This window comes from Notothenia rossii, assembly GCF_949606895.1.
Source record: "Notothenia rossii genome assembly, chromosome: 4".
Lineage (NCBI taxonomy): Eukaryota > Metazoa > Chordata > Actinopteri > Perciformes > Nototheniidae > Notothenia > Notothenia rossii.
Genome location: NC_136902.1, coordinates 45790155 through 45805623, shown reverse-complemented (window position 1 = coordinate 45805623; position 15469 = coordinate 45790155). Strand labels below are relative to the sequence as shown.

At 40.9% G+C, this 15469-nt stretch overlaps 1 protein-coding gene across 3 annotated transcripts in view; it reads right to left on the bottom strand.

The window, feature by feature from the left end:
* Window positions 1-14904, bottom strand: part of LOC307035971 (histone-lysine N-methyltransferase SUV39H1-like) — a 48997-nt gene extending 34093 nt beyond the window's left edge. For 2 of the 3 annotated variants that reach the window (XM_079675880.1, XM_079675881.1), the window contains exons 1-2: window positions 14756-14904; window positions 13897-14042 (exon numbers count right to left, since the gene is read on the bottom strand). In XM_079675880.1, coding sequence (XP_079532006.1) covers window positions 13897-14042; window positions 14756-14888 — 279 coding nt within the window. In that variant the 5' untranslated portion in view covers window positions 14889-14904. Of the gene's footprint in view, window positions 1-13896; window positions 14043-14313; window positions 14632-14755 lie in introns of those variants that run through there. The other variant, XM_079675882.1, reaches the window with a different exon arrangement.
* Between the last annotated feature and the right edge of the window lie 565 nt (window positions 14905-15469).

The following is a 15469-nucleotide window of genomic DNA, read 5'->3' as shown; positions in this document are numbered from 1 at the left end:
TTATTTATTATCTGAAACGATGTAATAACTTTTAAAACTTGTTCCAGTCACTTGCCCCATGCATTCAGCAGCAGCAGGCCATTCACTTTGATTTGATCCCGTTATGAAATGTCATCATTTCGACAATAAACAAATGCTACATAAACGTTATCTTGCACATTTTATCTAACCATCTCCGTTTCTAACTTTCAATATATTTTAAAAGAGATCTCTCTCTCTCTCTCTCTCTCTCATCTGCGTGCGTGGGCGGGGCCTCACAGACACGCTGCATCTCTCTCTCGCTCACAGACATGCTGCAGCGCTGTGCAGTGTGCACACAGTTCTGCCTGTAATGAATATTACATTTTGTGAGGAAACTTTTCCACCAATAATTCCAATAAGTATTCCAAAATGTATTCACTTCGGGTTTACGAAAGTAACTGTAATCAGATTACTCGTTTTTCAAATGTAACGCCAGCTGAATACAGTTAGCCTACTTGATTTTTGTATTCTGATTACGTAACGCCGTTACATGTATTCCGTTACAACCCAACCCTGCTTCTAGGCTACTGTCCCGCAGCTCCTGCCTCTCTGTTGGACTCAGTCGCAGTGAGGCCACTGCTGTGGTGTGGAGTGCACAAAGCAGACTCACACAACAAAGGATCACTTCTTCTTCAAGGCAGGGAAGGTTTCGCAGTACGCAGTCTACTGTCCCGCAGCTGCTGCCTCTCTGTTGGAGTCCGGTACTGCACCTTACTCACGAGACATTATAAAAAAAAAAAAATGGGTGGGGGGCAAACGCGGTAACCACTCCGCCAACGCCACAGTCACCCCCGTCGTGCGGGCCGGATGAGAATGTCTGCGGGCCGGATGTGGCCGCCAGTTGGTGGTCACTGCTGTATTGTATATCAGTCATATATATATATATATATATATATATATATATATATATATATTAGGGCTGTCAGTCGATTAAAATATTTAACCGCATAATTGTCCATAGTTAATTGCGATTAATCGCACATTTTTTATCTGTTCTAAATGTACCTTAGAGGAATATTTTTCAAGTTTTTAATACTCTTATCAACATATGAGTGGACAAATATGCTTTATGCAAATGTTTATTATCATTTGAACAATGACAAATATTCTCATGAATATTAAAACACAACAACCTCTGAACATTACAAATATTCGCCTCAATTCAATCTGGAACCTCTCTCATACAATACAAAGTGTGTGTGTGTGTGTGTGTGTGTGTGTGTGTGTGTGTGTGTGTGTGTGTGTGTGTGTGTGTGTGTGTGTGTGTGTGTGTGTGTGTGTGTGTGTGTGTGTGGGATCGTTGGAGCTATGTGCAACTTAAGGCATATGCTCGAACGGGAGCTGCCTGGACGCTGCAATCATGTTGCGCGCACTATCCGTGCTGAGTGTGCTGACTTTTCCCACAATGTCCCACTGTCTGGCTACCTGCATAAAGTCAAGTGCTCTGCGCAGTTGTCTGCGAAATGTCAATCCTCTGTTTTCATTTAAACAGCTCCTTATATCCGTTAGCATAGCTAGCTAGCACCAGATGCTAAAAACAACAACAATACACGTAAGGTCTCTCTCTCGCTCCACACATACACACACCCTCCCGGTCCTCCCGATGGCCAGTCGGTGCCTGCCGGTGAGCGTGGAAGTGTGGTCTGCCGCAAGCGGACGGCAGGAGCGGGGCTGTCAGCATCAGCTTGCAGATGGTATTTTAAACTCGATGCGCTCTGAAACTGATACGGGGCGGCCGAGGACAAAAAATACACATGCGTTAATCGCGTTAAAATAATTAGTGGCGTTAAAAAAAAAATGCATTAACGCGTTAATATATATGTGTATACTGTTATTTCACACACGCTAAATGGAGGAATTATTTCTGATTTGAGTTACATTTTTGAAAGAATAAGCCAGTGACGTATCGATTTAGTTTTTTCCACATTTGTTTTCACAGTGATGAAGACGAGTATCAAATGGCTTCTGGATCACAGCCATCAACATCTGCCTCATCCGAGCTACGACGTGCATCAGATCAGCATACAGTTGCCCCAGAGCCATCAACATCCAAGCTACGCCGCCGGACGTCTGCACCAGTACTAACTCAGCCTCCCTCTGCATCTTCTGATTCAGTGGACAGACTGTCAGGAGGAAAGTGAAACGGGCTGGTGTGTGGCAGACTAAGATTGTTACCGTTCCTGACGCTGTGGTGGACTACAACAGAAGCATGGGCTGCCTGGATGTGTCCGATGCTTTGATTGGGTACTACAGCGTTCACCACAAAACCATGAAATGGTACAAGACTTTTTTTTACCATTTTCTGGACATTGCAGTGTTGAACAGCTTCCTTCTCCACAAGGAGATGAGGGGTGACCCCGGCAGGACGAAGCCACACACCCAGAAGTCCTTCAGGGAGCAGACATCAGGGGTGAAGTCCCTGCAGCACCACCCACTTTTTGCCCGGTCTTTAGTAGAAATGCTCGTTGGTAAATGAGATGGATTAGATCTTTTCATCTTGGTGTTTTCTCTATCGTGTGAGCTCCACACGTTCACTCTATACAGTGTTGTTTACATTCTGTGATGCGCGAGCTGATGAAGTCACGTCAAGACGAGTTAACTTTTTTTTTTTCAACTTTGTGTGGAAAAATGCGGGGATTGCCTGTTGATAAATATGCGGCCTTTTAAAAATCTGCGCCATTTTGCTGATTATGCGGTAAATTCTGCGATTGCAGGATCGCGTTTCTCTGGAGGGTCTATATAGTGATAATAAAATTATTTTTACAGTAATGTACCTGAAAAAGCTCAAATGGCACTGATGGTATCCAAATGTGCCAAAATGTTCCCAAAAGTCGACTTATTTTTGCTAAACCTCTCTAAAAAGGTCAAATTTAACTTGTTTTGCCTCGATCTTGATAAAAGGTACTTATATGTTATACTTTGGATTCCTAAAGCTTTTAGCCTACCACGGGGGTAGCCAACACGGTGCCCGCGGGCACTTAGTCGCCCGCAGGGGCAACGTGAGTCGCCCGCGGGGCATGTTCCAAAAATAGCTCGCCAAGCAAGTCCATGTATAAAATACACAAAACAAAAAAGGAAATGTAATTAAAAGAATCTACCCTATGCGTAAACGAAACCTAAATCATAGCGAACTCTATCTACTTAATATAACTCTATATCTATCTAACACCCCTCCTCCCGCCACCCCCACGATGAATATCGACCAATCACGTTCTTGCTTGATTTGCGGGTCCAGAGTTGCAGTCGGGAAGAAAAGCAATGTGGCACCTCCCTGCTGATTTTCCTTCTGGCAGAATCTACATAACACATCAGCCCCATTGAACACCCTAGTCGTGCCAGCCTACACAGCACATGAGGGGCAGAGATTTACTCTGTGTGTTGCAAGTTGCCTATATATGTATTGCACTTGACGCACACACACGGCATAATTTCCACTGGGTACAGGGGGGACATGTCCCCCGCTCTTTTCGAAATCCCGTTTGTGTCCCCCCACTTTACAAATATGTGTATTATTATTTTTGAACGCAAGCCGTCATCGCCACGGAGGAGCATACAGCCTCTGTGAGCGAGCGAGACAAAGGGAGAGAGAGAGAGCTAGGGAGGGAGGGAGAGCGAGCGAGCACACCTTTATCTATTTAATATAGATAAATTAAGAAATCATTCCAATGTGTACTATACAGTGATGCAAATTAGTCGCTTTTCGGCGCCTCCCGCTTTTTTAACGCTGATTTGGGTGACTTGTGTAATTCGTGGAGAACCGAAGAGTTTTCGTTTTGGGGGGGGTCCGTCCGTCCGACTGACGGACAACTTCTCACTTCAAAAAAGAAGAAGAAATCTAGATCGCAAAATAATTAAACAAGCGAGTGCCTGTTTTTCCTGGCCAAGGACAGGTTCATTGAACACAACACGAGCGTAACGTGTCTTCACCATAGGTCTTCACGTGGTTATGTCTCGTCTGGAAGGTGTAACGGAGAGCATCGGAACGCTGCTCCAGCTCTTCAAATATTGCAGTACACATAAGGAGCCGTACACATGCCGCAGTGTTTGCAAGGCTGTGTCTTTAATTGTAAGCACAGTGGCGATCTGTTGTTATTAGCATCTGGTTAGCTAGCTATGCTAACGAATTTAAAGAGCTTTTCTACAACCAGGTGGAAGAGAGCTCTCTCCTGAGAGGCTCAAATAACCTCAGCTCAGTGAGGTTAAGGCACACCTTGATATGATCATTATAGTTATTAATGAGACATTAGAGACTCAATTATTAACAGGTATAAAATACTATATGACAGTAACAAAAAAAAGTTGTTAAAAATAACAAGAATAGAGTTTGAAAGGGGAGTTATTTGTAAAATATCCAAAAAGAAAAATCTGTCATTGTCAGATTGTATATTACGCTGTTTTTGTTCTGCTTCGAATAGTTCTCTCTTTTTTCACCATACCTGTGTTTGCATCACTGACTATAGGACAGTAAAAAAAACAAAAAACAGTTTAAAAAGGGAGTGATTAGTAAAATATGCATAAATAGAAAGAAAGAATGCTAACTAGGTAACATAAGATAAGAATAAACCAGTTTAAATGATTTGTTATTGGTTGTGATCATATTCTAAAGATGATTGGATTATTGAAAAGTATACAGCTCCCTTTCATATGAGTGTTGAAGGCTGTATCCACAAATTCACCAGAATTTATGGATACACCAGAGTGCACCAGCATTTCACTTCAACATTTTAAAAAACATCTTCCCGGGGGAGCATGCTCCCGGACCCTCCTAGAGGAGCTGAGGCCCGTCCACCCCCAAATAAAGCAGGTTAAAATAATTAGATTGCAAACATGTTCTTTTAGTTAACACTGAAAACGGGTCCCACAGACCCAAACAGCACACAAAGGTTAAAAGGTAAGCATAAATATATACACTGCAAAAAACAAAAAAAGAGGAATAAAAGTAGCCCCCGACTTGTTTTATTTTTTTAAAGTAGCCCTCACCCTAAAAAAGGTTGGTGACCCCTGGTCTACCATACCATCATTCAAGGGCGGTTTTCACTATAAGTAATGGGTTTTTTTTAGGCGGAGGTAAGAATATACCTTTTTTTTTTTTACTATTTTCCATCTGAATTTACTCTGACTGAGAAATATCTATATTGATTCTGACACTTCTACATCCAACTCACAGATGTAACCTTGCTTTGATAACATACAGTGGGGCAAAAAAGTATTTAGTCAGCCACCAATTGTGCAAGTTCTCCCACTTAAAAAGATGAGAGGCCTGTAATTTTCATCCTATGTATACCTCAACTATGAGAGACAAAATGAGGGAAAAAAAATCCAGAAAAATCACATTGTCTGAATTTTAAAGACTTTATTTGCAAATTATGGTGGAAAATAAGTATTTGGTCAATAACAAAAGTTCATCTAAATACTTTGTTATATAGCCTTTGTTGGCAATGACAGAGGTCAAACGTTTTCTGTAAGTCTTCACAAGGTTTTCATACACTGTTGCTGGTATTTTGGCCCATTCCTCCATGCAGATCTCCTCTAGAGCAGTGATGTTTTGGGGCTGTCGCTGGGCAACACGGACTTTCAACTCCTTCCACAGATTTTCTATTGGGTTGAGATCTGGAGACTGGCTAGGCCACTCCAGGACCTTGAAATGCTTCTTACGAAGCCACTCCTTCGTTGCCCGGGCGGTGTGTTTGGGATCATTGTCATGCTGAAAGACCCAGCCACGTTTCATCTTCAATGCCCTTGCTGATGGAAGGAGGTTGTCACTCAAAATCTCACGATACATGGCCCCATTCATTTTTTCCTTTACACGGATCAGTCGTCCTGGTCCCTTTGCAGAAAAACAGCCCCAAAGCATGATGTTTCCACCCCCATGTTTCACAGTAGGTATGGTGTTCTTTGGATGCAGCTCAGCATTCTTTCTCCTCCAAACACGTCTAGTTGAGATTTTACCAAAAAGTTCTATTTTGGTTTCATCTGACCATATGACATTCTCCCAATCCTCTTCTGGATCATCTAAATGCTCTCTAGCAAACTTCAGACGGGCCTGGACATATATTGGCTTAAGCAGGGGGACACGTCTGGCACTGCAGGATTTGAGTCCCTGGCGGCGTAGTGTGTTACTGATGGTAGCCTTTGTTACTTTGGTCTCACCTCTGCAGGTCATTGACTAGGTCCCCCTGTGTGGTTCTGGGATTTTTGCTCACTGTTCTTGTGATCATTTTGACCCCACGGGGTGAGATCTTGCGTGGAGCCCCAGATCGAGGGAGATTATCAGTGGTCTTGTATGTCTTCCATTTTCTAATAATTGCTCCCACAGTTGATTTCTTCACACCAAGCTGCTTACCTATTGCAGATTCAGTCTTCCCAGCCTGGTGCAGGTCTACAATTTTGTTTCTGGAGTGACTGTTTGAGGTTTTGGACAGGTGTCTTTTATACTGATAACGAGTTCAAACAGGTGCCATTAATACAGTTAAAGGCCCAGTGAAGTGTGCACCTGTGCATGATCTGTTATGCTAATACGTATAGTAATGACCAAAATTGTCCATTGGAACCCATATCAAAAAATTTTGGAATAGCAACAAATTTGACGAGTTTTGAATTTTCCGGGGAAATCTGCAGTCGACCTTTGCCTTCGTGGGCGTGGCTTGCGATCTACTGCGTGACGTCACGAGATGGACGCCGCTGCACTGTTTACATTCACCACCGTTCGTTTTTTCTCTTTTTCAAAGTCGAATTTCTCAACGTTTTTGAGCTAGTATTTTCCTGGAAAGTGTGTCGGAGTCGACTGGAAGTGATTTCCAATCGAGATAACCTGACAATGGAGGCGACAGTGAAGAAAGAGGGATGAAAAACACAGGGGAAACGATGCATTGCCGCTGGCTGTAGTAATGTCAAGTCTGCCGAAGTGGCGATGTTTCTGTTCCCAAAAGATGAAGGTGAGCCTGGCTGGGGTCATTGTTTCGTAGATTATTTGATTGATCATGATAAATAAAGGCCAGTGGTCGATTTGAGAGAGAGAGAAAGAGAGACTGACAGAGTTACAGGGTTGTTGTTAGCATCTGGTGCTAGCTCGGAGCTAACGGAGATTAGCTGTTTCAACAATAAGGAGAGGGAGAGTGCTCTCCTGTGGGACTGAGAGAGATAACGTCAGCTCAGGGAGGTAAACTGTAGCCTAAGTTATCTCAGTGGGTTTGGTCATCTATGTAAACAAATATTTCCATCTATGTAATATTAGTTGTATAAAATAGGTTAAGAAATCATTCCAATGTTTTTTGATTATTGAAATATATGTTTCATATGAGTGTTGAGAGCTGTATCCATAAATCTCTTAATGTTGCCCTCAAAGTGCACCAAATTGATCACTTTCCTCATCTATCCTGTCCGACAAGCTGTCCAAATCAATCATTTCTCTCACACTAGTATCACTTTCCAGAGTCTCCGCCATGTTTACAATCGCAACTGGGTACATCTTGTGACGTGACAGCCACTATCGTCTGCAACTTCCGTTAGGCTCAGACGGCAAAATTAATAATTCATTAATTCATTAATTATGAATTATTAAAAATTATTTTGACCATGAACAGGCACAATGATATGTAAGGAATGAAACTGCCATTTCATTTTGGTGCAAAAACATGCACTTCACTGGGCCTTTAACAAGCGGAGGACAGAGGAGGCTCTAAAAGAAGAAGTTACAGGTCTGCGAGAGCCAGAAATCTTGTTTGTTTGTAGGTCACCAAATACTTATTTTCCACCATAATTTGCAAATAAATTCTTTAAAAATCAGACAGTGATTTTCTGGATTTTTTTTTTCTTATTTTGTCTCTCATAGTTGAGGTATACCTAGGATGAAGATTACAGGCCTCTCATCTTTTTAAGTGAGAGAACTTGCACAATTGGTGGCTGACTAAATACTTTTTTTGCCCCACTGTAAATTATTCATATAACCCTTTTAGAAGTTAAGTTAGTCATTTGTTTTGGGCATAGCATTTTCGAGCCTGAAACCTGAAAAACAGGCTCAGGGCTTAAGAGGTTCAAGGTGGGGTAGGTAATTTTGGAGAAACCAGCTCGAGTGCGCTAGAATTTGAAAATACACAGCCGGAAAAAATCTGCCACTTCCTTACAGAGCCCCTCCTCCAACACACACGAACGCGCACATGACCAATGAGGGCACGAGATAAGTTTGTGCACAGGTGGAAGGCTGACAAGCAGGTAGGCCATCCAGGTATTTTAGCCGGGCCGGCTCAGATGATTGGTCGTGCTTTTTACAGTACTACGTTGTCCACAGATTTTTTTATGGATTTTTTGTCAAAGCACTTGTTAAGAGCATTCCATGGAATATAACAAAAAGTGTATCTCGAGCCGGTTTCTCAAACTTACCTACCCACCTTTAAACAAACCATCATGCTCTTACTTTGAAAACCATGCGGAAATGTCGTCATCAGCAGGCCATCACGTGATTTCCGAAAATAACTGAGTAACACGAGTAGATTTTAGCCGACACCGGCGAAAAGTTTGTCTCCAAACTCCATGTGTGTAAAAAGACGATCCACAAGCAGAGATTTGAGATCCACAAGCAGAAATGCGAGATCGACAAGCACATTTTTGGTCGACAAATACAAAATGGATTCACAAATGCCTGATCGAAAGTTGTAAACGTTAAAGAGATATTCAAAGTTCTTTTTTTTATTTGTAAAAATATTTTGCGCATTTGCAGATCCGTTTTACATTTGCACATTTATTTGTGAGTTTGCAAATCTTTTAAATGCATTTGTGGATGGTGTTTTACATTTACAAATCACATATTTACACACAAATAATTTGTATGTTCACACAAATAATTATGAGACATATCTAAGCCCATAGCCAGGCTTCGTGTTTAATATATAGTTCCAATGAGTCAAATTATTTGCAGCCAATATTGAATGTTTCTGTTACGTTCTATGTTTCTGCATTATACACTGGTAGATAACTGGTAATAACAAGGTAACCTGGAATAACCAGCTGCAACATTTATGTTATTTCATAAATGGCATCACTGTACACGCATTTTAGAGGATGGAAATGGGTTTCAGCAGGGAGGAAGTGAGACTTGATCAGACCCTTATTGAAACAGGGCCTTGTTCTGATGTGAATTTAATACAAATTTTAATTAACTATTTTGCATTTTCCTCGAGGACCCTTTGTGTGGAGAACCCCTGACGTTGATGAGATAGAGCTGTTAATATAAGAAAGCTGTGTGTTATGATCAGAGGTGAAAGAAGTACTTGGATCTTGTTCTTAAGTAGAAGTAGAAGTACAAGAGTGTATGAATACTCTGTTACGAGTAGGGATGGGTATCAAGAACCGGTACTAAGTCAATACCGGTACCTGATTGGACGGTATCGGTACCGTTAAGCCGCTGGACAAACGGTGCTGCTATCGGTATATCAGTTACGTCTACTTCCTTAGTTTAACTTTAAACCATTCTGGTTGGTTGGGAACCCTCATTTCGAGTGATGTATCTTGTTTGAGACCCCTCTGAATGGCCACTGTAAAATAAATGCAACTCGTCATCTCTCTCAACAGCGCTCTTATTATTGTTGTGAGACTCCCGCAGGCATGGGGGACAGAGCGAAGCGATCGAAGGCCTGGGTGCACTTTAAAAAATTGAGTGGCGATAGTCCAAGGTGCAATCTATGTACTCAATTAGTTGCTTGTAAAGGGGGTAGCACAAGCAACTTAATGAAGCATTTGCAAACGAGACACTCATTGAATCTAAAACGGTGCAGCGTATTTGACAGCCTAAACAATGTGGCTGCTAGCGATACTGCTAGTGCTAATAGTGCTAGCGGGCTTCAGCCGCGCCGTGTGTAAATGTGACCTGAGTGAAGGCTCGCAGGCAGGTTAGCTGCTGCACACAGGTAATATGTTTTGTTTACCTGAGTGGAGTCTTGCAGGCACATCGCCTCGTCTTTTTTTGGTTTATTAACACTGACAGTGTATTAATGTGAGCTCCTACACCTATAATAATTTGGCCTTTCATTGAATGCTTTATAAACCAGTTAAACTTACAGATGTCATTGTGAAATGGAAAACTGCATTTAAATGTTGTTAAAGGTCAACGTTTCAATGTATGGTTCAGCAATTGTTGGTCATTTACTAGGAGTTGACATATTTTAAGCTCAAATACTTTGTTCTATGTTTAAACCTTCAGAAACATTTTGACGTGTTTCAGTTCAGCACATCATTTATTTTGTGATGATTTAAAAGTACAATCCAGAATAATATACCTACTCGCCTTTATCTTTTTGCCATCTTAGCCTTTTTACCAATTTCTTCATATCACAGTTTTGCATGATGTCATGTTTTAAGGATTTCTTGTCGAGCTAGGATGTCAGTTTGAAATGTCTGGATGAAGATGTAACTGATTTACAAATGTCAAAAAATGTTTTTAAAAAGATGCCTCTTTTCATCCTCTGTCTGAGGGAAAACCCCAACAAGCATGATAGGGCGAGCCAGGCCCCTTTAAGTTATTTATTTATCTTTGTCTGCTTCTGAGAAGCTAATGTATAAGTTATACAGTTATTTCTGCAAGAAAATTACAATAAAATGACTGTTTAATCTTCACATCTTGTTAGGGCTGTGCGATTATGGCAAAAATCATAATCACGATTATTTGGGTCAATAATTGATATCACGATTATTTTGACAATTATTCATTGACCATTTATTGAACTTTAAAACAAATAATATTTTACCAATAAACAAGATCAACAAATATGTTGGAGCGCACTTCCAAAACCATACTAAACATATATTAATATGATAAATAAAAATAACTTAGACCAAAATAAATTAAATCAAAAAGATGCAGTGCACTGTCACAACCTGAAAACTCCTTAACAAATAGCCAACATTTTGGTAAAACATATTCAACATATTCAACTCAGTTAAACGTTGAAGGCTGGCCAACCGTCATGGTCCAGAAGTAACAGGAAATAAATGTTGAACTACAATTTAAGACCAAATAAAAATGTTTTGGCCACCATGGCAAATGTTGGTAGGGCTGCTCATGTCATCTCTTAAAGATTTTTTGCAAGAAACACCAGCCTGTTTACATGGTCTGGTTTCAGAGATGAGCGCAGGCAGGTGACAATATTGCAACCTGTACTGAAGACCCTCTCTGAAGATGAACTTGTGGCAGTGCTGCCACATATGACACAGGAAAAAAAGAAAATACACTGAACCCTTTCTTTGCCATTATCAGGGCTCGACATTAAGGACATTAAGTATTTAGCTCGGGCAATGAAGCCTCACCTGCTGGTTGCCCGATCGGGCAATCTATTATGCCAGAATCAGGCTGCTCGCGGATCAGTAATGAGTGACCCAACAGTAAAACTAAACATATCTATAACTAGTTTAGGTAGTTTGAGAGGTAATTAAAATAGCTACGTGTGATATTCTAACCTGAAGTGTGTGTTTGTTCCGCTCACCGCTGCATGTGATCATGCAGAGCTGCGTGTCGACTCGTCAGCAGCAGCTGATCTCTCTCTCTCCCGTCAGATTAGACTTCACTCGCGTTTATGTCCATATCGATCAGATCCAGCTAGTTCTAGCTAATGATATGACTACCTGCTTATTAAAAGACACCTAAACAATAAGTGTCGCTATGCAACTGGGTGAGGCCACAAAGTATAGCGCAGCATTATGCATTTGTTTACATGCCCACCGGAACCCCGAGGCGTTACCAACAGATCAACGCACAATCAACCCATACAGGACATCTCTTTCTCCACATTAAGTGTTAGACATTAGAATTGACTATTCTTGTCTGTCACATACTCTTCTTGTCTGTCACATAAGTGGCGCAACTGAAGCGGTATTGCGCTAAAGGGAAATTATTTTTGACCGGACATTTTGACGGAAGAGATTTAGATTTGCCGGCTAACGGGAACTCTGACGTCACCATTTTGTGTGCTTCGCGGATGCGCTCGGCTCCTCACGACTGCTGCTGGGGTCTGCTCGGTCAGCTTCCGGATGAGGCATTCGTTCGACCAACTTACAGTTGATAACATAACAAACATTTTTAACAGGGGCCATAATAGTGTAAATAATGTTTGTTTTGGCAGTTACAACTGAATGTAATGTTTTCTACTTTTTTACATCTGGGAAGGCATTTGCCTTCATCAGATGGAAAGTGTCTTGACCAACAATGTAAGTATTTCGTCCGCGTGCATTTTTCAGGGCAATCTCTATAGGGATCAGGGCCATCTGTAAATTAGCTTAGATGGCCCACAGGGCCATCTAAGCTAATCCTTAATGTTAATCCTTAATGTCATGAACTGCATTATATAAAAATAGTGTTGCTACAAAAGTATAAATTAGGCTTACTAATAAGACAACTCAGATCTGAAGCTACACAGGAATCTGCTGCCAAAGTGCAATAAAAAAGACAAAATTAATAGAATCAAACCCTTTTTTTGTTGCATTTTATTAGAGTATAAAAAGAAATGCCTTTAAAAAATAGGATGCAAGCAACACTAGTTTCTTAACCTGAATTGATAATAGACTATAATCAATTTAAACAGAAAAGATCTTAATGTTTGCATTCTTATACAATAATTATAATGAATAAGTTTAAACAAACTAAAACGTACAGCTGATTAATAACGGTATCTAACTTGAGTTTTTATTATATCAAAAACCTGTTGAAATGCTACTGTTATTTTTACTGTCCTCCAAAAGCGTGTCGGCAGCCCAATGCTTCTTTCCCAACTTTGCCGTCTTTGAAAGACTTCATGTGTTTCGCAAAAACGTGACTGACACGCTAAGATGCTATGGTAGCAGCCTTGCTCTTGTTGTTGGGCCTGGTGAAAATGGACTGCTGTGCATCTAGCTGTCCTCTCAGGTCCCTCCCCTTTTGGGAGTGTAGGGCAGAATTAGGAGGGAATTCCGTCTCGTAGCGTTTGTGCACTGTTTTGAAATGCCACACTCGCATTGCAGATGAGACAGATGGACTTTTAATTGGAATAGATTAAAAAATTATCATTCTCCCACTCGGAGTGAAAATTATATATTTTGGGCTTTTTTGCTTCTGCCATAATTGCAGTCTTGTGTGTGTGCGGACTGTCACTCCTGTTGACACGGACAACGTCAGCGAAATAGTGCCCATTGCCCACCAGCCATGCCCCGACACATGGGGTGACTCCGGCCAATCACAAAGCTTTGATGCGTTCAAGTGCATTATTCTGGCACAGGAAGATTATGTTCTACGACATTAACGATAAAACAGAATATTGTTGTTCTATTTATACACATCTCGCGATCGACTGGGAATCTCCCCGCGACCCTTCTTTTTAACAAGTTGCTGCTCTTGTTCCGACATCTTCGCTCACGCTGAACACTCACAACACATGTCACTCCCACGTGGCCGAGTGGGCTTTTAGGGAGGGGCGAAAGCGCACCCAGCAAAATAATAATATTTTGTCAATTATGCTGTTTTCATAATCGTCGCAAGCCATAATCGCGATTATAATACGATTAATTGCACAGCCCTACATATTGTATTCATGTCTATACTTTTGAGCACCAAATTATTGAAAAGTATTGATAAGATAAGCTACCGATACCGATAAGAAGTACCGGTATCGATAAAATCCTAACGATACCCATCCTTAGTTACGAGTAAAGGTACTGCATTCAAAAAGTTACTTAAGTAAAATTAAAAAAGTATTAGCATCATATGTTCCTATACTCATTCTGCTGATTGGTCCATTTCACAATAATATATATATGATATGTTGTGATTTTGGTGTTGAAAGTACCTCAACATTTTACTTAAATACAGTACTTGAGTACATGTTCACACCAATGGTTATAGTACTCGTGGTTTACCTTAGTCTTCTTGTAGTCGCAGATGAATTCCACATCATAGACATTGGTGCTGCCTCGGTTCACCCCTAGCTGTTTGCAGTAGAGCTTCTCTCCGCGGCACAGAGCCTGCAGGTCCTCCCAGGACATCTTGCAGGACACACTGCAACCTGATACACACACGCACTTTAACTCAGTGTTAAGGCAAGGAAGCTACACCAAACCCACTTAAAGTAAATCCATTAGAACTGGATCTGCTATGCGAGGGATCTGCAAATCAATATTACAAGACTACTAAGTTATTCATGCAAACGTTAGTCAACATATCTCAATGAAATCGAACGATCAATTTTACCGCCAAACACAGCCGTAGAGGAGATAATGAGATATTCAAAAGCGAGACCGCAACATTGTTTGGGATTCTGATAGTCGAATACTTACCCCAGAGTAACATCAAATGAGTCAAAAACACATAAAGTTCCATTTAAACATTGCCGTGGCGCTGCATGGCGCGTGAAACGTATCTAACAATACAACGGTTCCTCCGCTTATCCTGCAGCCTGCCCCTAAAAACAGAGCGCTCCGCTAACATAATAAGTAATGCTTTCTACAAAATAAAATATATTCCTATTGCTGATACAGTCAAAATTATTTCAAATTCACAAGCAGAATGTTGTCACAAAAGAGGCTGCCAGTTACGTTACTCCGGACAAATGACTTCCTAGTCACCATAAAGTACCACCCACGCGCCCACAAACTCCATGACAACAAACATAGTGTATATTTAAGCTATTTTAAAAGTCTAACGCTCGACTTCACTAAATAAATACAATAAATAAGCGGAATAACGGAATATCAAATCATATGTAGTCTTATGAGTTACCTTTCAAATATTCCGCCATGTTTTCCACACAGCCGCCAAAATGGAGATACAACATTGGTGGGAGGATCCTGCTGCATCTTCTTCTTCTTCTTTCATGTTTATTGGCGGTTGGCAAACCCACTTGTAGGTGCATTACCGCCACCAACTGGACTGGAGTGTGGACAAGAGACTAAGCAGAAAACCATAAACAAACGAAACAAAACAAAGAACCAAAACTCTAGATAATTTAAAATGTATCAATTTCTCTTAGAAACTTAATAATCTCACAAATGCCTGATGTTTTCCCTAACAGTCCTGATAGCGACAAGTCATGGAATTGTGCTTTCTTCAGTGTCTGGAAAAACACATTTCTCTGAGTAATATATTTCCTGCAAAGCTGTAAAACATGCTCAACAGTTTCTGGCTGGCTACACTGTATACACTTTCCGGTTGGATGCTTTCATATTATCATACTTAATGTATGATTGAGACCTGTATGACCTATTCTTATCCGAGAAATGACATTTTCCTCCCTTCTTTTAAACCCCACCTTCCTTCAATACCCCACATACCTTTGAATTGTATTAAGATGTCTTCCTGTATCACTAAGGTCCCAATGATCTTGCCATGTTGTTTGTGCATATTTCTGTATGAATGTTTTAACCTCCGCTTTACTGAGTGGAACTTCTATGTCTATGTTCATACTTCTGAGGGTTTGTTTGGCCAGAATATCCA